We start from the raw sequence: 22,346 nt of genomic DNA on the forward strand, positions 1-22,346 counted from the left end.
TCTATCTATCATCTATCTATCTGCATACCTATCTGGTCTGTAAAAGAATATCGAGTTTTATACCTGTCTCTTCAGTCCAGTGAATCTGCCTTTCTCTGCTTCTGTTTGCTTTGTCCTCAGAAAGTTCTACAAGATTTTGTCGCTCATATTCTTACACAGATATCGGCTCTTCTACCCGTCGAGTACGTCAAGCAAGTCGCTGCTGATCCTCCGCAGTTTCGTGTCCCTCGGACCAGATCAACTTCAAAAGACTCCCAAGGAACAGCCTCGCCGAACAGTGTCTCTACTAGTCTTGGCGCAGAAGGAGGACTGACTCGCTCTCAAGAAGAAAAGGACCCTGTTCACGACGAGAATGATGATGATGATGCCATGATAACAAAAAGAGAAAGTGTCGAGCTGTATGTACACCGCGCGCTGAAGATGACAGCCTGTTGTACAAGTCTTGTAGACATCTTGAGTGACCCTCTCCTCATCCATATCTGCATGCAGGTAAACATCTCTTCTTTTCTTCTACAGTCTTCTCTCTTTCTAATCAAGAAAGAGAAGCCCTCTGTCAGTGAAATTCTCCGTCGATCATTATCGCATACCGTCATCTTCTTGCCATTCTCATGGGAGACAAACTCTTTGTATTCCTGGTGGCCTGCTTACACACGGACCTTTCCTTGAGAAATGAAAACCAGCTGCACTCTGAGTCACCCCTGGCATCTACGTAAACGATTTCTTTCCTTGGACGGCTTACATGTCTTTTTCATGCTTCGACTGTATCCTTCGAAGCGAGCTGTTCATCATACTGCTTTCCTCCTTCTTTGTTGGGCCATGATATTTCACGCGTAAAGTAGAAGATACGGCAAGCAGGCCTCTTCTCTCTCAGCACCAGTCTGTGTCCTGAAGATTCGCCGGATTCAGTATACTGTCTACAGCCTCCCGGTCCCCTTGAAACAACTTAGTAACCTCTTATTGACATGACAAAGAATCGACTTCATCGCTGCTTTCTTCTTCTTCATTCTGTTTCTCTTATCTCTTCACTCGGGAGTATGTTTCGAGTCAAAGAAGTCCAACAACTTCCACTGTTTTTCCATTTCACGATGGAAGATGTCGAGGAAGAAGATATCATTTCTTCTTTTCACTTGTATCTGGTCATCAGTCTTCCGTACTTATCCCTTTTACGAGCAGTGTAGCTTGCTTGGATGGATGACTTTCTCTCCCTCTTTCTCTACGTCGTTCTCGTTTCTGTTTTGCGGTCAAAGTTGTACGTGAACAAGTCTTCCATGAGGACAGGGATTCTTAGACATCCATATGGAGAAATGGATGTCTAGGGATTCTCTTTCTTACTTGCACACTCCCCGAGGTTATATATATATATATACATATATATAACCCTAAACCCTCTACGGACGCCTCATATATATATATATACATTGAGGCTTCCGTAGAGGGAAACGTATATGTGGTTGGAAGATAGGGTGGCTGTGTCCTGCGTCAAGAGAGGAGCCTCAAGTCAGATAAGGGCGGCTACTATCTACATATGTGGTTTGTTTGTCCGTCTGCCAGTGAGTTGCTTTCTTTCCTCTCTCCTTTTGAGTCAGTTTTCGGTCTCTTGCCTTTCCCGTTGGTTGTTGTTTCTTAGGAGATCTTCGTGGATCGGCTGAAGCCTCTTTTGCAGGCTGTCTTTCCTCCTTCTCAACAGCTTGTTCTCTTCGGGATTTTCATATACCTCTTACCCCTGAGATGGCTCATCCAATTACAGCAAGAGAAGCCTTCATCTTCTTCTTCTACTGTATCTCGTGAGAAAGGAGGGGGGTCTGGAGTAGCATCTCAACCATCTCAGAGCGGAGGAGGAAGTAATAGTAATAACAAGGGTCATATGCAGCAGCTTCTTAGTGCTCTGGTTGAGCTAGGAGAGGCGCTTGTTGATGAAGACGAACGAGGTGAACTTTTGCTCCTTCTTCAAAAAATTTCCCCTCAAGACGTAAGCTGTCTCCGGCTGAGTTCTTCATCTTTGCCACATGCATTCTAATGCCTACATCACTGTATCGATATGCCTGTCTAGGATGTGACCAAAAAGATAATAGAGAGGACACGGAGGATAGAGATTTTTCATACTCGTCAATCTCCATCGTCGGTGTTTCACTGAGGTCGTCAGCAGAAACGTACGGAGACGGAGAAATGCCTTTGCACCTGTGGCAGGGGCGAGTGTCACTGTGTTGTGTTGGTGGCAGTCATGAAGTCACTGGTAGGAGGTATCCACATCATGACTGAGAGAAGGTGAATGCTCTCTTGAACTGCCTTCCATGTCGCGTCCATGAGGGATCACCCCACTGAAGTCGCACCTGTCCTCTTTCTGCACAAGCGAAGAGGTATCTCCATTGAGGGCCCTACATCGCAAATCTCGGGCAATTCATCGGTAACCAGAACTAAATGGAAAAGAGCTTGTACATCAACATTCGCAAAAGGTTTCTTAGTAAGGGAAAAGAAGAGAAACGTGAAGAAAAGGAATGACCCAAGGGGTAAAGAGTGCTGGTCTGTGATGTTTCGGACATTGGCGTTTCTCTTTTTCTTTTTTTTTTTCTTCGTTAGGAGATACCAAAGATTCAAGGCGTTTTCGAACAGCGACGTCAGAATGGTAGAAAATGATGAACAGGGACTACAAACTTGCCTCCGGAAGTATCTCTCTCTGGTTCTGGGTGTACTCAGTTGTGTGCTCATGCACCCACTGACTGACACCTGTATGTGCCATGGCGGCTCCTTTTCCTATCCGTCCTTCTAAGAAATCTTATCGATAATGGCCACTAAATATCCTTACAACCGGCTGGTGGGGACGGTGGACGTTGTTTCAGAAAGGTAAAGAATGGGTTCTCTGCTGAGGTCGCTGGTAGCCGCGTACCTTTTTGTGATATTTGGGGTCGTCACGATAACTCTGGTGCAGCCGCGCTTTACCTATGCTGTATGGTGTGGCAATAGTGACATACCACGACGGGTTCGGCTGTGAGACAAGCCATCGCTTTTTTCCTTCTACAGGAGTGAGCTAAAGTACCGAAGATGATACGTTCATCCAGCTTAGTCAGCGATTCTCTTCTTGGAGATGATTATCTCGAAAGCGTTTCTCTATCTCTAGGAATCAACCAACAGTCGTGTCTATTTATGACGACTGTCAAACCTGAAGACGAGTCTTTCACTAGATGGTTGGTAGAGGTGCCTTCCTTCCCTCGTCGCTCGACGACACCTGACTTCCTTTGATTCTTGTAGCCGTGGGCGGATTTCCATTTCTCTTTCATCAGAGGCGCTGTACGTGAGATGCGGCAGCTCCTAGGTCTAAAAGAAATGCCCTCGCAGCAAAACAACAGAACAGGCTCTTATTGATGGAGCTGGAAGCCTGACCCAAAAAGGGGCGTCAGTAGTAACAGCGGTAAAAAGTTTTCTGCTCTCCATCTCTCATAGCTTGATCAGAGAAATGAGAACAAGGGGAATGCAGAAACACTGCAGAAACGAGGTAGTGCGCAACAGCATGAATCGGGAATCTGCAGTTTCTTCGTCATAGTGTGCTACCGGAAACACGGGACGGGGTAAGACCATCTGCTGAGGTGTGTGAGAACGAAAGTACTAGTGTGTGACACCAGTCTGCCCACCACAGCGGACCAAGCACGAATACAGCCAACGCTGCCACCGGTCACTGGAGCGAGCGATCTCTCGAAGACTCTCCCCGCAGCAGGCATCGGTTACCAGTGTGATTCCTGATTCTTAGCACTCACATATCCATAGAGAGCTGTCTAAAAAGGTGGAACGACGAAGCAGGCTTTCGTGTTCTCCCTCCTTGGACCCTTAGAAGCTGTCCTGTGACTCCAGTGACTCACCGCGCCGCACGGTGCTTCACTGTAGACACAGTAGCCCCGGGGGAACAAAGTCGAGTAAGCACAAGCTTGAGAAAAGAGCCGAATCTGGCTAAGTACAAGGTTGAATAGCTCCGGAACCTGTCTTCGTTCAAGTGAATTCGTTAACGGACGACTGTCTGACAGTCGAGGCAGACTGCCAGGAATCGCCAAGCGGTGGTTCTGACGCCGGTCCGACGTTGACTTGGGGAGGAAGAGACCAAAATCGTTGTAACACAGTGAAAACAGGAAGCCATGGAGGCGGGGAAGTTTGTAATCCGATTCATCCCCCCTCACGGCCCGCGTAGCCTGACTTACCCGACGAAGGCCGTTTTTGCCTGCATTACAACTCCTGAAGATTTTGTTTTGATACTCCGTTCACACGGGCTCACGAAACCCCTATTGACATCATCAGTTCCTGCTACTTCCACGTGGCCCGTTTTGCACGTCACCGCTGTGCCCAACCAGGTAAGACGGGCCTAGTTCAGCCACGTGTACAAATACCCCGGAAGGAACATGCAGGCAAAGAGCATGTATGTATGCATAAACTATTACCACGTCGTCAGCATAGCATAGAAAATCAGAATGGCATCCTTCGTCTCCCAGCCCTCCACACAAATAGTGATGCGCGGTCCCCGCGAGGAAAAAGTAGCCGGTGTGAGTGCGGGGCCATAGCTGGAGTGCATTGGGAACGGACGGACACGGAGAAACATCTCCGTTGACAAATGAACGATCTCCATACCACGTGTGTAACAATAGCGACACGATGATACGACGTGAACATACTAGGCATCACACCGGACAGACAATTCCAAGACGCTACACCAAAGGAATGATGAGCTGCTATACTATACAGGGTTCCAGTAGGCTTACTTTGCACCCTACAGCAGTCAGATGTCTTCTTTCCTGGTTGATTGAGACCCTCAGAGCATCGGGACGGACCATGCAACTTCTTCGAGATTCAGTACGATGGCTCGCTTTCGGTACAAGCACCATAATGATTCCTTTCCCTTCCATCTTCCAATTCCAGCGAAGTTCCGCCACGCCGCCAACACTTTCTTGTATGTGCATGAGCGCTCAAAAATTTTCAGATTTGTCAACGTGGTGATCACAACCTTCATGTATCATAGACATCTGCGGTGTGTATCGTGGAGTTTTGCCTGGGTTCCTATGAACCCTACCTCTACTTCCAAGTACATACGGACACTACTACTACTTTCCGGATATCCTTTCCTTCGCAATCGTTACGAGCCCCCTGCCTACTACGGGCAGTGATAAGAAAAAGAAACCAGACAACCCTGTTATCATTCAAAAGTCTGTACACACCTTCAATTTTTTAACTCCAAACGCAAAACAGCGACTGCCTTGCGTCGGTTGCGGATGAGGCTCATGATTATCATCTCACCCCGGCATCATGCGCGACAAAGAGAGGCGACGGTGGTGCTGCCAGGATCACAAAGCCCCCCCTCCTCGGTCGTGTAAAGACTCCATCACGACTATATTATTATCTGGGTGTTTGGGCGCCTCTTTCTCACCTGGGTTCATCGGCGCATGCACGCATCGACAAGAAACCACATGTAATAAAAACGCCTTTCACTGTATCTCTCGGTCAAAACAATCAAACGTTACATATGCGCATCCGTGCATTTCTTCGAGTGAGGGGGAAAGAAATAGCTCTACAGAGCTGGCACTGCTCCTCACTTGCACCTTTCATTCGGCTGCTTTTGCGCCTCTGCCGTGCAAAAGCATTCTCCAGTCCACCTAGAGAATAAGAGTCAGCCAGTAGGAGCTAGTCACCTGAACGCTTGCCTGTGCAGGTGTCTACTCACGGACACATATAGGGGACTGAGAACAAACGACGACGCGTCTCTCAGCCACCTCGGACTGTCCTGCGACCCTCTCGGTCCGTGTGTGGTGCGCCGATCAGCGAGCAGAAAAGAAAGACGCACACAGCAGCCGCACCATACAACGGTAGACAGTCGAGGATTCAACCAAGGCTTACGCGATGAAGCATCCCTGAGAAAACGATAGCCTCATTTGGGGTTTACCCGACATTTGTGCATTTTTAGGAAACCGGAAGCCTAAGGTCTCTCTTTACAAAATGACCCCTACTAATTTTGAAAATCAAAGGACTCTAAATATAAATAAAATTTAACGTTTTTAGTTTAATGGTACAATAAAGGTCTCGGAAAGGAATGTTTCCGACCAGCACCTCGGTGATTCTTTCCGGAACTGTTCACGATCAAAGTCTCTTCTCTTCACACACCGAAAACCCCCGGTTGGCTGAAACGTCCCCACCATATAGCACAGCGTGACACAAACACCGTTGTGATGGTGTGAAGCCTTCGTCAATACGGCGACTCCTAAGGCTCATATTGTAGACACTGAGTTAGAAACCGCCTGACAATGAATGACGACGGTCTCGTACCTCAGGCGATAACACATACTTACTGACTTCCACCTTCTCTATCTTCCCTGTCTTCCTCGGGTATCGACGGCATTCTCTCCGTCCTTACTCGGCTAGTGCTGAGAGGCGCGGGTCCCTCCAGGGTCGCCGGCGCCTGCCGGAGCTGATGAGTCGCGAGCCGATGGCTTATTCTTGACCGGGCGGCAGCCACGGCAAACGCTCGCTCCTGTGCGCTCGCCTGCTCGAACACCCCGCCTGACCTTTCTGATCTTGCTATGTCAGATGTGACGCGCTGAGCTTCGGCTAACAAAGCGGTGGACGTGAAAGGAATGTCTGTCCCAGGAACAACGGCTGGCACAGACCACAGAGAGAAAGGATCAAAACGATTTCCCGACTCTGGTGCTCCTCGGCGCCCAGCCATAGCTCTCAACATCACACGGACAGCATCCTGCTCCCAGCCCTCCTCCGACTCAGAAGTTTCCGTTGTTTGCTCCCCCGGTTCCTCCGCCCCGCTCAGCGCCCACGCGGTTACAGAGAGATGATAAGGCGCGGTGCCCCGGACTCCGCTGCTTGCCTGAGAGAAAAGGATAGAATCTGGTGGAGAAGCGAAAGAACCTGAGGCGTCTTCATTTTCCTCGAATTCATCTGCAACATCTGAAGGACTAAAGGTTGGGGTTGTGCCTGTACTCCTGCTCGCCCGACTGAGAATCTCGAGATTCTTCAGCTCCTCTTCTAGCTCAGAGTCTACTTCGCCGTCATCATCCGAAGAACCTTCTGGACTCTCAACATCAGACTCCCGATCATCGTCGGTGTCATCGCTCTCGTCTTCGGCTCCGGCTGTATCGGCACCATGACGCACTTCAGTTCTTACACCGCTGCCTAGCCCCGTCGCCTCGCTTCCCTCTTCGCGGGACACTTGACATTCATTCTTATCAGGCGCATCACTGAGGCGTCGACCGGAAGGACTGCGGGCGGGGGCAAGGGGAGATCCTCCCCTCTGCGACAGAGCACCCGACCGCGAACACCTGATAAGCGTTCTGACGACTAGGAGAAAAACCACGGCGGCCATCATCCGCCTAGTCCACTTCGACACATCCCGAAGCCATGGGGACTTGCCAAAGTGGGGAGACGTCATGTTTTTTTTGCTTCGTGACGCGAATCCTTTGGGGCGTGCGCTCCACCCTAGGCTCCTGGCATGTCTTCGTGCGACCGAAGACCTGTCGTTCAAAGGACCGAAAGTGACACTATCCTCTCCGGGTTTCCAAAAACTTTCGTCTTCTGCTCCGCCATGTCTGAGAATATCGCGCTCGGGGGTCCCCTCGGCGCCAGTGACAGAAGCCCCCCCCGGGGCGTCTGAACGGACATTCGCTCGGTGCATTAAGCCGCTCCGCAGGCTGTATCCATGCTCGCCTTGTTGCATGTCTATTTCTCTTATCCAGCCGGCGTCGCGCTCCCCATCAGACCTGACCAGAAGACTCCTCACGGGCACATCTAAGCCATCTGGCTTGTCAGAGGCGAGGTCGCCATTGTCGGGAGCCCTTTCATCCCGAGACGGAGCGCTGTTGCCAAGACCGGTTTCGCGCTGCTGTCCTTGTATGGCCTGCATTCTGTCTCCGAGGCATAGCGCTTTGGAGAACTAGAGCTGAAGAGAGAGGAGCGCAGTCTTTTTTCGAGCTGCACTATTACCCGAGAGGCTCCGAGACTGAACTTGAGGCCACAAGTCGAGCGGAATGGCGGGTGATAAAGCCTCGTGCGTGACAAAGAACCGAACAAGGAGTTCACTCTTCTTTGGCGGAAGCAGCCGCCACCATTCCCGAGAACACGGTAAGGCCGTAGAGCTGCGTTGTCCCGTTCAGCTTACACAACGCAATTTCACCGTACCTGCGTGCCGCAACTAACACCGAAGCTCACGCTACACGCGGCGCGGAGTGAGCGGCTTCAGTAGATGCAGACCGCTCCCAAGAAAAAAACATACACAGACTGATTACCTGAACACTTCTCTCCCGTTGTCGGGCAGCGAGGCAGCAGCGCCGCATCTAGAAAGCCAGGATACTGCAAACCTTCGGATATTTCCAGGGCCTACTGCACGTGCAAGTAATTCATAGTTTCACCCGGGAAAATAGGTGACTCGAGTCATTCGGGAACGGACATACAGGCGAATTGCCTGATGGACCGCGCCGCGGCATCCGTCTCAAGGCTGGCCGTGTCGCGCAGAAGCCGCAGCCGGTCGCGAGTCCAGCTCCGGGCCCATGAATGGTGCTGGGCTGCGTTGCTTTGGTTCAGACGTTGTCGCAAAAAAAAGAAATTCCTCTCGCCTGAGCGCCGCACCTCTATTGAAGCGGCGGCTGAGTACACTTGACATCGTTTGGCAGCGAACCGGAAGAAAGCTCAACGAGAGTGCAACAAATCACGCGTCGAGACATTTTCGTTCGTCGGCACTACTAGCACAGATGGTCCCCGCGCCGACGGAGCAAGCGCCATGGTGCCCCGGTGGGCGGCAGCACAACGATCCTCGGATACGAACTGTGGGGGCAGGATACTGGTGGGGGAACAAAAGCCAGGAGGCGTCACTGCCGTGTTTCTGGACAACCCCCCCCGACTGCTGTGTTGCTCGCCGTGCAGATCTGGCGTTACTTCCAGACCTCTGAACAACCCACGGGCCTGGCGGGAGCCCCCTTCTGTCAGCCCGGCTCTGGTACGGGGGGGGGGGCACAGGATGCCGCACAGCGTCTTCATTTTGGCTGCGGGCGGGGAGCCTCGACCGAGTCCCTCGACACGAGTGCGCTGCCATGGCTCCCAGACCATCACCCAGATCCTCTCCACTCCAGCTGTGCCCGAACCAGCAGCTCTGCTGTCCACACCACAAGCGTCACTGACGGTGTACTTCAGCTAGTAGCAGGTGAGATCAACATTCAAGTCCCGATATATGTATCCCTCGCACCCATCATCCTCGTATAGGCGACCGACATAGTCGCAACGGCCCTGAAAAGGAATGGTACTCGGTCAGTCCCCCGAGTCCTGAACTGACTTCAGCGGGGCGGCAGCCACTTCCTGCGACGCCCGTCCTGTTTCCGGAGGAGGCAGAAAAGGAAGGCAATCAGAAAACCGAATTCGTACTATTACATGGCATGCTGGGCTTTCCCGCCCAAAATAGTACCTTTTTGGCTTTGATCCACTTGTGAGCCATGACAGGGCTGCAAGCACACACGGCTTTCCGCAGATGTGAACAGCCGGCGGACGTGTGCGTCAGGCCTACGGAAAAAGACATTACAGTAAACGGGTAGCCCACTACAAGCTCCAGTGTTGTCTCCCCCAGTCCTCCACACCCCTGAAAAGCTGCCCTGGACCATGCTGCTCTTGTCCGCAAATCTCGTCGCCCTCCTCCTCAACTAGATCCCTAAGCCGCGGACGCGGTCCCCCCGCTATCCGGGCCCCGGGGTCGTCTTCATTCGCTCGAGGGCCAGCATCAAAGCGTACCGTGTGGACTCTGGGGGTTACCTTCTCGGATGGGCGCGAAACTCCGTATTAAAGTAAATGAGCTTTGTGGATCATCTACAGTCGACTCAAGGGCCCGATTGCTGGCGTATGGTGACCCATAGTAGGGCTATAACTGGACCGGAACATAACCAAAGAAAAAAAAGCCTGTGTCCGGTTGCGGTTCTTCCCCGCCGGAGCAAAACCAAAATCCCTGCCCCGGTTGGGCTACTTCCCCAAGGCAGCATATGTTCTGTTATCGAAGTCGAACACTGGGTGACGCCTGCTCCGTTTTCGCAGCTACTCACCTACTACAATGAACCTCGCGCAGCTAGCGAAATAACCGGAAAGCAATTTCTTACATATGTTCGGACATTTTGCACCGCAGACGATCCCGCGGTGATTCGCCGCATGCGACCACCTCTGGATCAAGCCAGCTGACGCAGCATTAGCCACGCGACTCAACGTCTCTCGACACAGTCGCTAGAGGCACACCCCTCATCAATACAGTACCGCGAACATTGCCGGTCAGTTGAAGCCTAAGCGGGTCACATCAGGAAATCACTAGTGAAAGTTTCGAACCTGGCCCGAGGTCTGGAAGCGGAACAAATGAGGGAAGCACCGAGGGACTTCTCCAAACACTGGTTTACAGGTATTGACCTCCCCCAGAAAGAAGCAAACACTGCGACACGGGAAAGTAGAAGACGCAACGGACCGTTATAAGTCGCCCAAGCAGTCTAAGCCGCTGCGTGGGTATTGTGCTACTTGTACAGTGCGGCCCCCGATCGCAACCGAAGTAAGTGTGCGACTCAATTAAGGACCGAAGAGCGAGCCGACAACCGCGAGGGACATATAAGCGGAACCGCTCTCAGGAGACCAACCTAAGCGCAGCCTCTTAGGTAGGAGAAATGGTCGGAGATAAGCTATGTCCGGCCGATGAGAAATTCGTAAGATATCCAGCACGTGCTTTTATGGGAGTCACCCTAGCTAGGTTGCAAGCGAACACAGAAAAAAGAAATTCCAATGGAACGGAGCAGCGACCTTCGAACAATCCGCGGCAGTAGCGAGGACTACACGGAGGCCGGAGAGGACCAGAGAATCAGCTGTAGGCCGGTCTCCTCGGGCATCAGCCCGGGCTCGGCTCTTAGAATTAGCCTTGGGGCCCGTGAAGATGCCCACTGCAACACAGCGCAAGCAAAAAGCAACAAGGCTCCCCGCGCAAATACAGCTGCCCCGAGGTCAGGAAAGGACACGGGAAAGACATCCCTCCCAGCTCCGTCGTCACAGGGGGGTGGTAAAAAACAAGAGGGCCCGTTTTTCTGACGGGGGTGCCCCCACTGTCACATCTCTACCCGAGCTCACCGCAGGTCCGGTCGGCTGGCGTAAGGGAAGACTGAAAATGCACTGGAAGGTTGCATCAAGTTGATGCTTGCCGGACGTCCACTCTGTTGCAACGTACAAAAGTCGATCTGATAGGACAACGAATGGTAGGTATGCGCCGCGGTCATGAGTGTTCGTCGAATGGAACTCCGTCCCCTAGTGAGTCAGCCATTCCGGAGTAGAGAATGCCGTCGAGTGTCGGACATGGCGGTCGCCTGCACGTTACCGACGATATAGCTGTGGGTCACCTGGGCAATCAAGCCATGCATGCGTTGCGGTAAGGACTTTCTGACTGATTTGTCGAGACCCTTCCGTCCTTCGTTTAGATCAGTGCCAGCTCCTGCTTCCTTGTCGCCGCCCAAGCGACCCGCGGCGTCCAAGCGAGCAGCACACCCAGCACCGCATTTGCATGACATCCCGCTCTTCAGCGTGGCCTCGACTGTCTTCATCAAGAACTTGCGGTGTTTGGCAGGCATCCCCTTCAACGCTAAAAAACGGTGTATGCCTAGCCTTGTCTGTGCGTTGGTTACTGCCTTCTTTTCACTGCTTCGCAGAACATATTCAGGTTTCGCTGCTTTCCCACTATCGACTGTTGAGTTCATCGATTCCCCTCCAAACAATCGTGTACACACTCGGTCTTTTTCTTTTCCGTTACGACAGAATATTCTCGAAACTGACCATAGCAGTAACCTTCTGGGTGCCCTTCCCACCGTTGGTATGATTCTTTCATGACACCTGGTCAGGTGGTCGGGACACGTACTTCTTTCACTCCAGGCGATTGCCCGCCACGTCCAAGACACAGCCAGCGAAATCGCAGTTTGTTCACCTTTCACAGTGCTTTTTCCTGTTGAAAATTTAAACAATAAAGATTTTGTCTGCTGTATAGATTAAGGGTGGACTGTGCTGTGGAAAGGCTGCCCTTCTCGCACAGCAAACAGCAGCCCAGCCCCGGTCCGACGAGTCAAGCTAATTTCTTTACCTCGCCGGCATTCTCTCCCCCGTGCGCTTTTTCCTGAGTCACGAGGGGGTTATACACCTAACTACGGAGAAACGCATATTACTAGCTATAACATGCGCAAGTGACTTGCAGTGTATGCAGGTGGACTAAACAACTGTACCTTTACCCATTTTGAAGAACAGAAACTCTAGGAGGGTTTTGGTGCCCAGAAACGACTGACTCGGCATCGACAGAAAATCCTACTTCTGTTTGTTTCTTCTTCGCTGGCAGCTGCTCGCCTTAGGTGTGTAGACACCTCAATGACGGAGACATTTGCCCACAGCTTCCGTAAGAGGGATGGCAGGAGGCATCACAGGCAAAGGAGATCTGCGTCCGTAGAATACGCCTCTCCTGTCTAGCTCTGTTTCGCCCTCCTTCTTCTTTATAGTGTTGTCATGTTCATGCACATGAGGAAAGAAAGACTTTCTTTTGCTGGAGTGGTATGAGTCCTTCCCGCTTTTCGCCAGTACACCTCTTGCATGTCTTTCGAGCTCTTCGGATGTCATTAAGAAAGTTCAGTCGTCTCCTCATCCTGGTATGAATATGCGACTCTGCCTACTTCCTATGTTCCGTATATTTTGTCTTTTCTTGAGGTATCTCACAGTCTCTTCCGCGTCTTTGATCTTAGCAGCCTCGCCGACTCTCTTCACCTTGCTCGGTCTTGATAACCTCTCGATTCCATCTGTCACTTTCGGCTCCACTGTAGCTCCAGTCTTCGGTGTACGCACAGCAGCAACAACAGCAGGTGCTGCTGCTTCCACCTCAACCACCGCGTGGTCACTTTTTTCTAATGAGAGGGACTTTCCCCGTGTAACTTCTTTCCTACTTCCTACTGTAAAAAGCTGCACTGGCACACCCTGTTACTCTCTTTCTCCTCGGGTGTATGGGCACTGCCTCATCTCCTGTCTTCGTCCGTCTACTGGTGCGTCTTCACATCACTTTCCAGGCAAGATCCACCCGAACACGGGGGAGATCTGTAACACGTACTTCCCACCTGCCGTCCTTCGTCACGCTCCTTCCTCTCTCAACAATAGGACTTCATTGTCTGCCTCTGTTGCTCCTATATCAAAGCCATCACGCTATGAGGTTTCTCGTGCTGCTCGCTCGATCACCCCGCAACCATATTCGACGGGGGTCCGACGTCATCGTGACGTACTGCAAGGAAAGAAACATGTCTCAAAAAACCACTTCAGAAAGGAAAGACCTACTCTACCTCTCTCTATCAGTCCTTCTTCTTCTCTTCTTCAACCTTCACAGTTCTCCTACACACAGCACCCATTACCATTCATAATACCTTCTCCACCTTCTCCGGAGTGGGGTGGCATTTCGCAGAAAGAAGTCACGGTCTCTTCGAAGGAAGAAAAAGGGACATTCCATACCTTTGAGGACAGAAGAAGAGAAAAAGATGTTAGAGCCAGGAGAGGAGCGAGGGTGGCTACGGGTAGCCAAGCCGCAGATTTTTCCCTGTGCGGAGGAGAAGGTGAGAGAGATGATGGAGAGGACAGCATGCCGCAGATTCGAGATGAAAGAGCGAATCTCTTCGGAAAAGAGGAGCTAGGTCCCCTGGGGCCCGGGAAAGAAAGAGGAGAGGAGAGACAGGTGATAAGGGTAGGACAGCGCGAAGCGATGAGGTTAAAGGAGAGGAAAGAAAAAGAAGCGGAGAGAGACAGATGTGTGAGAGTAGAAGAAGAGCAACACGACGGACTAACTAGGGGGGAGAGGCGTTCCTATGGCACTCTACAGCCGGATGAGCATACCTCTTTCTACGAAGAGGAAGATGCTGGAAGTGTCGAGGCAAGACTAAGGAGACTCTGTGTGGAACAGTGGAGAGACGAGATCATACGAGAGGAAAATGAAGAAGATCAAGAAGAAGAGGAAAGGAGAAGAAAAGACTTATGTGCAAAGTTAGAGAGGCGGGTAGCTGTAATGGAACGTCAGCTTTTAGCATGGAAAGAGAGAGAAGAAGACCATCAAGGCAAGAAGAGCTCCTCTGAGGAAAGTTCAACTCTTGGTTTCTCAGAATATCTCCAACAGATCAAAGAGAGAGATGAATCCATCATTAAGGAATTCCAGGAAAACGACCAAGAAGATGTGGCTACTAATTCTTCTCGAGAAGAGGATTCTGCTACTTCCTCGACTTCTTTACCTTCATCTCGCCGTCTCGTCTCGTCTTCGTCGCGCTCAGTCTTCACGTCTCCGGAAGTTCTGAACACGGAGAAGCAGGTTCCTCTTTCGAAAGCAGAAGCCCCTTCTTCTTCATCCAAGAGCGAAGAACGCGTGACCGGAGACGGTAAAGAGAGACTAGAGATTGACTGTCTGTCTTCTTCATCACTTCTTCTTCCTGTTAAAGAAACTCCTTCTTCGCAACGAGACAAAGGAAAGAATCACCTTCTTACCCTCTGTGTCTCGAGAGAAGTGACAGAGGACGAAGGAAAGATGAGACCGGGGGGGGGGAGAGATAACGAAGCAGCCGTCGGCGAAAAGTTTTCTACCTTGCAGTCGGTCGATGAGGAAATGAAGACAGCTGAAAAGTCCTTTGACCAGAGATATCGTAACGATATAGAGAGAAAGAAGCAGACGGAGAAGACCTACATCACCGAAGACAGACAAGATGAACAGGAAGAAGACCCCTTAGAGCTAAAGGTTAAGGTGCAAAGCGAAGCTCCAAGGCTCTCACCTGCTATGGAGGTGATGCAGCAGTCAGACAGACTCACGAGCGAGGAAGCGTCTAGCGTTGATCACCGTCCTTTGATTCCCGTCCCAGGATTAGGCGGGATTGAAGTCTTTCCATTGCCAGAAGAAGAGGAGAAGGAGAAAGAACAACAGCAAGAAGAAGAAGAAGGAGAGAGAAACAAGAACGGGTTATCGTCTCCTACGCCTCGGTGGTTGAAGAAGTTGAGAGAAGAAAGAGATGCGAAGAGACCTCCTGTGATAAGACCCCCGTCCTACGCGGCGATAGCTGCTGAGAAGGAAAGAGAACTGAAGATGTTAAAAGAAAGAAAAGCATGGAAACTCCTTTTGAAACAAGAGAAGAAAAAGGATAAGAAGGAAGAGAATTTTCTTGAGTCATCTGGCAGAAGTGGCGAAGGAGAAGGAGAAAGAGCTGTGAGTGGACAACAAGGCGAGAAAAACGAAGAGGACAAGAAAGGAATGGTCACAGAAGATGACAGACATGAAGGAGGTGAAGATGCTTTAGACATGGGGCTTTTACAAAGTGATCCAAGGTATAGAAACCGCATGCTTGACGTGACGGAAAATGAAGAAGAACACGAAAGATCACGCCCAACTTCTTCTACATCAGCCGTCCCTACAGCCAATCTTCCTACAGGAGAATTCAGGTACATCTCAGCGCAATTCCCGCTGTCTCTCAGTGAACTACGGCCCGTGGTGTGTCCCAAGTCTACCTGCATACATATATATGGGACTATAGAGAAGTACACATAGATATGTAGATATATATGTAGAGAGAGAGAAAGGTAGTTTCCTTGTAATGGTATACTTAACAGTCCTCCCAGCAGCTGGGTTCCCGCAGACTCGGGCCCCCAGATGGACGATAAGACTTATAGGTGGAATGTCAGAAGACTTCTCACTGTTCTGTTCTTGATCTCCTTGCTCGTCCATTCTCCTCGTACAAAGGTGATACTTAGGTCTACGCCCACCTACCTGACTGCATCATTGAATGGAAGTATAACATGATTCTCGCGTGTGTATACCTATGTATATGATTGTCTAGATCTCATAGTTCTGGAGTTGCCTGGGTACATGCGCCCATACACACAGCTTTTCCCGGGGAGTCCTAGTGGCTCTCAGGGATCAACTCTACACGCGTGTTCGTACATAGGGTGTATGGACGAAAGACTAAGAAAACTGTAGAGGTGTTCAGAGAAAAGTCATGTATGGAATCTGTAATACTGCTTGCGTGGAATTTACGGCAGCTTGAGACAATGGCCTGTCTGCGCCGCATGTCGTATGTTTCTTATGCAGGCCAAAGCAGTCGTTAGGACAGAACTTTCTGAGTGACCCGAATATAAGCCGACTGATTGCTGAGGAACTCATCGATACATCTCCAGGAGGTGTAGGGGTCATTGAGGTAGGGCCGGGGACTGGCTCTATTACTCGGTTTCTCTATCCGAAGTTTCCAAAGATGACAGGTACGTCTATACGTGGAGCTTTTGTATCGATTCAGAGAGTTACTTAGGACAGCGAGGTATATATGCGGAAGCATATCTAAACACATGGTTTCTCTCGTTGTTGTGTATCTTCCTTGGTAAGAGGTGGCGAAAGAGGAGGAGAGAAGTCGAGGAAGAAAACCCTCCCAGATACCTTGAAGAGAGTCTCCTTCATTCCGCCTGTTGATAAGCGAAAGATGCTTATGCAGTTAAGTCTCACACACACAGGTGGTCGATGACGTCTTAGCTACAAAACGTTTCCGTGCCCGAGTATGTATGTATCCATGTATATGAAGATGTATCGACGGAATCATGTACGTATCTGTTTTCTCCGCTGAATTATCGCAGAGGTTTCGCGCAAGGTTTCGCCCCCTCTTGCGTCTACGAGCAGAAAGTTGTATATAGAGACTGAATGACGGCTGTCTCTATATAACTCATTCATATGTGCTCTCTATACAGAAGGATCGCTTTGTACCTTTCTGCCTACCAACGTATATATTTATGCATGCGCTTGCGTTTGTACATACAGGAGACTGTAGCGTCATAACAAACGTACAGCAAACAGGCTTCGTCATCATGATAGCCTCGCTAGGTACCAATCAAAGAAGAGGAGCGAGAGTGGACATGGCTAGTCGATCGGTCTTCTGTCTCAACTTGAGAGTGTAGACACTTTCGATATGCCTGTATTGTTGTCCGGAGCTGCCCCGCCTCTCTCTGTGTTTCCTTCTCGACAAACCTGTCTCTGCGTACAACGTATGCATAGCGATGTTCAAGTATGTGGAAATGCTGATGTATGTGGTGACAGTAAGCTCCATGTAGCCCCATGTATGCACACGCTTTCTCCGTCCATTCAGTTGCACCGGCATATGTATATATCTGTATCCAATCTGTATATCTATCTATATATATATATGTATATGTAAAGATGATAGAATTTTTTCTTTTTGGAGATGTTGCGAACTGGAGAGAGTGTCTTGAGAAAGGTTTCTCCGGAGAGATCTTTTCTACTCAAAACTGCGTTTCCTCAGAGGACTGTGCTCATCTATGCTTTTTTCAAGGGATCGAGGTGGATATCCGCGCGCTCTCTCTTCTTTCTCGCCGCATGCCCGCCCTTAACCTCATCCATAATGATGTCCTACAGGTATGTATTTCCCTTGTAATTATCTATCTGCAGTCTCCCTGTATATACGTATGCACATCTCCACACCGGCGTCAACCACTAGTACTGCGCCCCTCTATCTATCTATCTATCCTTAATCCATCTACCTATCCTTAATCTATCTATCTATCTAACATCTTGGAGCTTCCTTCTTCCTCCTTCTTGTCGCGAGTATGTTGGAGTGTGACGGATAGTCGGGTTTCATTCCTCAGTCCGAAGACATTACCCCGATGTGCATGCAGTCGCTCGTGCTTTCAGTAAATTTTCTTCTCAGGTGAATTGGCCTGCCTTAGCTCGAGAGAAGAACACACGACTCTCTGTTGTTGGGAATCTGCCATTCTACCTTACAAGCCAAGTAAGTGGTTGAGAGGAAAAGCTTTGCAAACAAACAAAAGAAGACTTGTAGACACTACATACACTATAAACTCATTTGTATAGCGTCTTTGGATGTGAGTGATAGATACGAGGGACCTCAGCATATAAAAGGATATCCGTGTTCTCTATCTCCCTCTTTCCAAATACTGTCATATCGCCTTGTTAAGGAAGAAGTTTGTCTCCCGCATGTATCTGCATGAGACATAACAGAAGAGTAAGGACAGGGAAAGGGAACAACAGATTCTTTTTCGATGCGCCTAGAGTGTTTGTATGTTGACTCTTGCTAAGCAAGCCTTTCTCAATATAGCCTTCTCTCTTCTTCTTCACCTGCTCTTCTGCCTACTTCTGTCTACGAGGAACGATTTACGGAGACGTCTGGGAGTCAAAACCGATGCTTTTCGTTCTTCTATGAGGTGTAGAATATCTTGTCTTTCTCTTTTCTTTTTTTCTTTTCTTACCGATATGATCTTCCTTATCTTCGTTCATCTCTTTTCTTTTTGTTTTTTCTTTTCGATGGACGCTGTATGTACACTCAGCTTCTCTTTTGTTTTCTTGACAGCTGGCAGTTCATCGACCAAGCCCTTGTGACTATTCAGTGGGAGCTAGCAGAGGTAAGCTGAATACGAGGCTACAGGCTAGCTTGTCTTTCTTCAGATGTTGCATGGTCATCGTTTCTTCGTATTGACATCTTTGAACTACTTGACTGGAACGCATGCGTGCAACATTACACAATCTCGATTTTCTTAAGTTTCATTGACACCTCAAAGATCGACGCGAACAAGAACTAGCTATGGCGAGAGCATCGACACTCTTATGGCTTGTCGTCGGAGCTCCCCTCACTTCGCGTGTTCAAAATATAGACACATATGCCATCCGTGTGTCTCTTTGGGTTAGAAGAGTATGGCTATCTGCATCGACACGTCGACTGGCGTTTCCTTATAGAGGCTTTCTGTTGTTTTACCTACCGTATACAGGGGCCATCTATTCCGACGATTGTTGAAGCTAAAAAGCATCACGCCTAGTGGAATTCTTCTCCTTCTTTCAGACTGCCTTTACCTCACATGACAACTGCTGTGTAGCTAGATATGACTTTTCTATCTTCTTCACACCATCCCCGCCTTCATCATGTATCCTCCTTTTCTATCGAGTCGTGAGATTGTGCGCAGTCTTTTCATACATAGAGATCCGTATAAGTAGCAATATATGTGTCTTCTCTTCCCCTAGAGCCATAGTAAGAAATACTTCTTTTGTTGACTCTTCAGTCGCACATAAACGCTTCTATACATATGTCGATGCGTATATATAGAATGTGACGTCTTCGCGTCATCGCCAGCTTTCTCTGCGTCTGTCTGTACCGTTGAGCCGCTTGTATCAGTGCGCTGGACTGAGTATATATGGATGTATGTAGATGAACATATGGATGTATGTAGATGGACAGACACCGTGACAAGACTGACTGCCTGTACACCCGAAGATCCTTACGTCGGTCAAGGCAGGTGTTTGTGTCTTCCTCCGTCTTTGCTTGTCCTTTGCTTCTGCTTAGCGTCTAACTGCGAAGCCTAGAGAGAAGCAATACAGTCGCCTTAGTGTTGTATTCGGCTTATATGCGGACTGCCGCATCGTTCGCAAGCTTCCCAGCTCGGTGTTCTATCCCGTTCCAAAGGTACCGTTTTCCCTTGCTGTTTGAAAGACATTCCACATACTCTTTCTTTCTTGTCTTTCTCTCTTCTCTTTCTCTTCTCTACCTTGATGCTCTCCACTTCTTTCTACCTTCTTTCTAAACAGCCCCCTGTTTCCTCACACACGACACAGTGTCGACACAGCGCACCCTCACTGAATTCAATCGATCAATCCTTTCATGAGAAGAGACATTCTCCCTAGTTTGACCCCTACTCTTCACTGATGTACCGAAGTATCCGAAGCGAACAAGCATCTGATCTATGTGTGTGGGTGTCTCCACAAAACAGTCTGTTTCTCTCATATGTGGTCAGCTGTACAGCGCTTTCCTAACTAGGTTAGATCCCTTGAAGCATCGACTCTCATTCTCACGCCGCCGCCAATTCAGTTGACTGTCGATCACATCTATAGTCTCTACTGTGTATTGATGCTGGTGCTTGTATGCATATGAGTATGGATATCTTCCTTTGTCTGCATGCGTACAAGATGAAAGATGGATTGCTTTCTGGACGTAGATCTATAAAGGTACTCTCATACCCGAGCTTCTCATACACTTCACATACACGAGGCACTCATTCCCTTCACTTTGTTAAAGAAGATCTTTGGAAAGAAGAAAGCACTGCTCATTGAGAGAATTCATGAACTGCCCATGAAAAACACTCTTCGACTCTTCTTTGTGAAGCCTGAAAGACTCTCTCACCCCCGCGGTTCAGGTACTCCACAGGCGGTGTGTCTCCCTGACTCTTGTCTGAAAAGGGACCGCCTAGCTCGCAGTAGTATGTTTCTCTTCAAGAAAGAGACTCTCAGGAATCACTTTAGGATCGAATGACAGAAGGTTTTGCACTAAACGGTAGATCCGTACACGTGCCTCTACGTGCCCGCTTAGATTAATATGCCGACAGCTGTACGATGTGCGTATGTATATACGTATGGACGTGTGTCTATACATATATGATCGTATGCATAGTGTATACAACAATAGTTATACATATGTACGCAAGTGAATATCGAGTCGTGTATTCATTTTCCTACGTTTCATCCGCGTCATCTGTGAGGCGCATCTCCCCCTTCGTTCGCCTACCACCGTTCTAGCTCGCTGCCTTCCTGAGAAATCTCTCGATGTCGATACTGTAGTCCTGACATTCGATACTCTAACAGAAATAGCGAGTTTCTCTTCAGACGCATCTTGTGAGCTCTGCCTTCTCAGGAAGATAAGGCAAAGAAGATCTCACAGGACTCTTTTTCTCCCTTCAAAGCGCCTTTGTGTTTTGTTTCTATAGGTTACGGCAGGTCTAGTACATATTCGATTCCGCCGTGATCCATTAGACTCAATTCTCCAGGGCGCCAACCCTCGTCAATTTCGAGATGTTAGTCAAAAAGTCTTCATCGCAAGGAGCAAACTGATCATCTTTCTGATATCATCTCCTGTCTACATGCTTTTCTTGAACTTCATTCCCATATATATATATATATACCTCTACTTCGAGTCCTCTCTCTCTGTCTATAGGGTCTCTCTACTTCTGTGTTTGTACTGTGTTGTGCGTACGGGCCTCATCCAATCGCGTCTTTGTGATGGCTGGTGTCTCCCCTCCATTACATACATATATGTACACATATATGTATATACATATATATGAAGGGACGTTTCCGATCTGGATCTTTTGTATTTATCTGCGTCTACATCCTGTTTGTCACGAGGATGTGTGTGTGGTGTCTCTAACGTCTATCGACTTGGCATGCACAATTCCCCCTGTAGATACAGCTCTCGCTTTCAAGTCAGTTGATGCAGTTGATTCCTCAGTCTGATCGGCTCTACGGTCGTATCTATCCACTTGGTCACCCCTCACGTAAGTGCTGTAGAGGTGGTATATGTGGAAGTGATTGTCCGAGAGAGAAGGAGTAAGATGGAGATCTCATTCTTCTATAGGCCTGTGATCGAAATCCTTTTTCTCCTGTCTCCATATGTTACTATCTCCTGACATACAAATATATATATATATATATATATGGCCCATGTCTCTCGAAATGGTTATCTATAGAGAGAGAGATATTCATGAGGCGGGTCTCTCTAAAGTGGCACCAGTATATATACATATACATATATATCTGTATGTCTGAGGCGTGACGGGTTTATCCTTCGTGGACTGGACTGCGTAAGAAGTTCGGTTAATTGTGTGTGTGTTCTTCTTGTTCTCAGGTGCTGCATGCGGCCTTCAGACAGAGGCGTAAAATGCTTCGTTCTAGCTTAAAGGTAAAGAGGAGTAAGAAAGAAAGAAGCCTTTTCATTCTTTCTTTCTTTCTGTTTCTTGTTCGACCTCACCGAGTGTATTGTGTTTTTCCTGAGAGAGTCAGTCTCGATTGCTTGTATTTCCGAGAGGTCGATGCGTGGATGTTTGTCTCTTTCTCTTTCCACCATGATGAAAGGTTTCTCTTCTAGTCCGTCTCTTTTATCCTTTCTTTCTTGTTGCATGAATCTCTCTCCGAGTTTTGCTTTTTCCTGTCACCTTTTTTCTTCTCCTGATATCATTCAGCCTCTTCTCTCTTCTTCACAATACATCTGCTTTTATACGTGTGTATCTTCACCTTTAGAGAGAGAGGTATGTACAGATCTATACATACGCAGGTGTCTATGTCTACACCTTTCTCTAGGCTGCACAGCTACTTCCAGCTGTTCTCGTCGCTTTCTCTGCACGCAGAAGGAACCCTCACATACTACACACCCTCCCTACATATATATATATATATATATATGGGAAGGGCCCGTAAACATGTGCATATATATATATATATATATATGTATGCACATGTATACGGGCCCTTCGATAAACATTCATTACGACAT

The 22,346-nt window shown here is 48.9% G+C and overlaps 4 protein-coding genes across 4 annotated transcripts in view; 2 read left to right on the forward strand and 2 right to left on the reverse strand.

Annotated features, from left to right (window-relative positions):
- Positions 1–3,257, forward strand: part of CSUI_005731 (uncharacterized protein) — a 9,977-nt gene extending 6,720 nt beyond the window's left edge. The window contains exons 3-5 of the mRNA XM_068065901.1: positions 121–489; positions 1,628–1,969; positions 2,578–3,257. Coding sequence (XP_067922126.1) covers positions 121–489; positions 1,628–1,969; positions 2,578–2,634 — 768 coding nt within the window. The 3' untranslated portion in view covers positions 2,635–3,257. The remainder of the gene's footprint in view (positions 1–120; positions 490–1,627; positions 1,970–2,577) is intronic.
- CSUI_005732 (uncharacterized protein) lies at positions 3,087–3,778 on the reverse strand (the record flags this gene model as incomplete). Its single annotated transcript, XM_068065902.1, has 2 exons — positions 3,750–3,778; positions 3,087–3,312 (listed from the first exon to the last, which is right to left on the reverse strand). The coding sequence occupies exons 1-2, from the start codon at positions 3,755–3,757 to the stop codon at positions 3,087–3,089; spliced, it is 234 nt and encodes a 77-aa protein (XP_067922127.1). The 5' UTR covers positions 3,758–3,778.
- Positions 3,391–11,369, reverse strand: CSUI_005733 (uncharacterized protein). The gene is made up of 2 exons (XM_068065903.1): positions 10,110–11,369; positions 3,391–9,525 (listed from the first exon to the last, which is right to left on the reverse strand). Exon 2 carries the CDS (start codon positions 7,877–7,879, stop codon positions 6,314–6,316), a length of 1,566 nt encoding a protein of 521 aa, XP_067922128.1. The 5' UTR covers positions 7,880–9,525; positions 10,110–11,369; the 3' UTR covers positions 3,391–6,313.
- A 1,319-nt stretch (positions 11,370–12,688) lies between these two features.
- Positions 12,689–22,346, forward strand: part of CSUI_005734 (dimethyladenosine transferase) — a gene marked incomplete at both ends in the record, with an annotated part of 10,968 nt that continues 1,310 nt past the window's right edge. The window contains 8 exons of the mRNA XM_068065904.1: positions 12,689–15,462; positions 16,109–16,275; positions 17,322–17,434; positions 17,727–17,807; positions 18,364–18,438; positions 20,785–20,871; positions 21,702–21,755; positions 22,036–22,101. Of these exons, the coding sequence (XP_067922129.1) occupies positions 12,689–15,462; positions 16,109–16,275; positions 17,322–17,434; positions 17,727–17,807; positions 18,364–18,438; positions 20,785–20,871; positions 21,702–21,755; positions 22,036–22,101 (3,417 nt within the window). The remainder of the gene's footprint in view (positions 15,463–16,108; positions 16,276–17,321; positions 17,435–17,726; positions 17,808–18,363; positions 18,439–20,784; positions 20,872–21,701; positions 21,756–22,035; positions 22,102–22,346) is intronic.

The sequence above is a fragment of the Cystoisospora suis genome, assembly GCF_002600585.1.
Source record: "Cystoisospora suis strain Wien I chromosome Unknown contig_2764, whole genome shotgun sequence".
In the NCBI taxonomy this organism is placed as follows: domain Eukaryota; phylum Apicomplexa; class Conoidasida; order Eucoccidiorida; family Sarcocystidae; genus Cystoisospora; species Cystoisospora suis.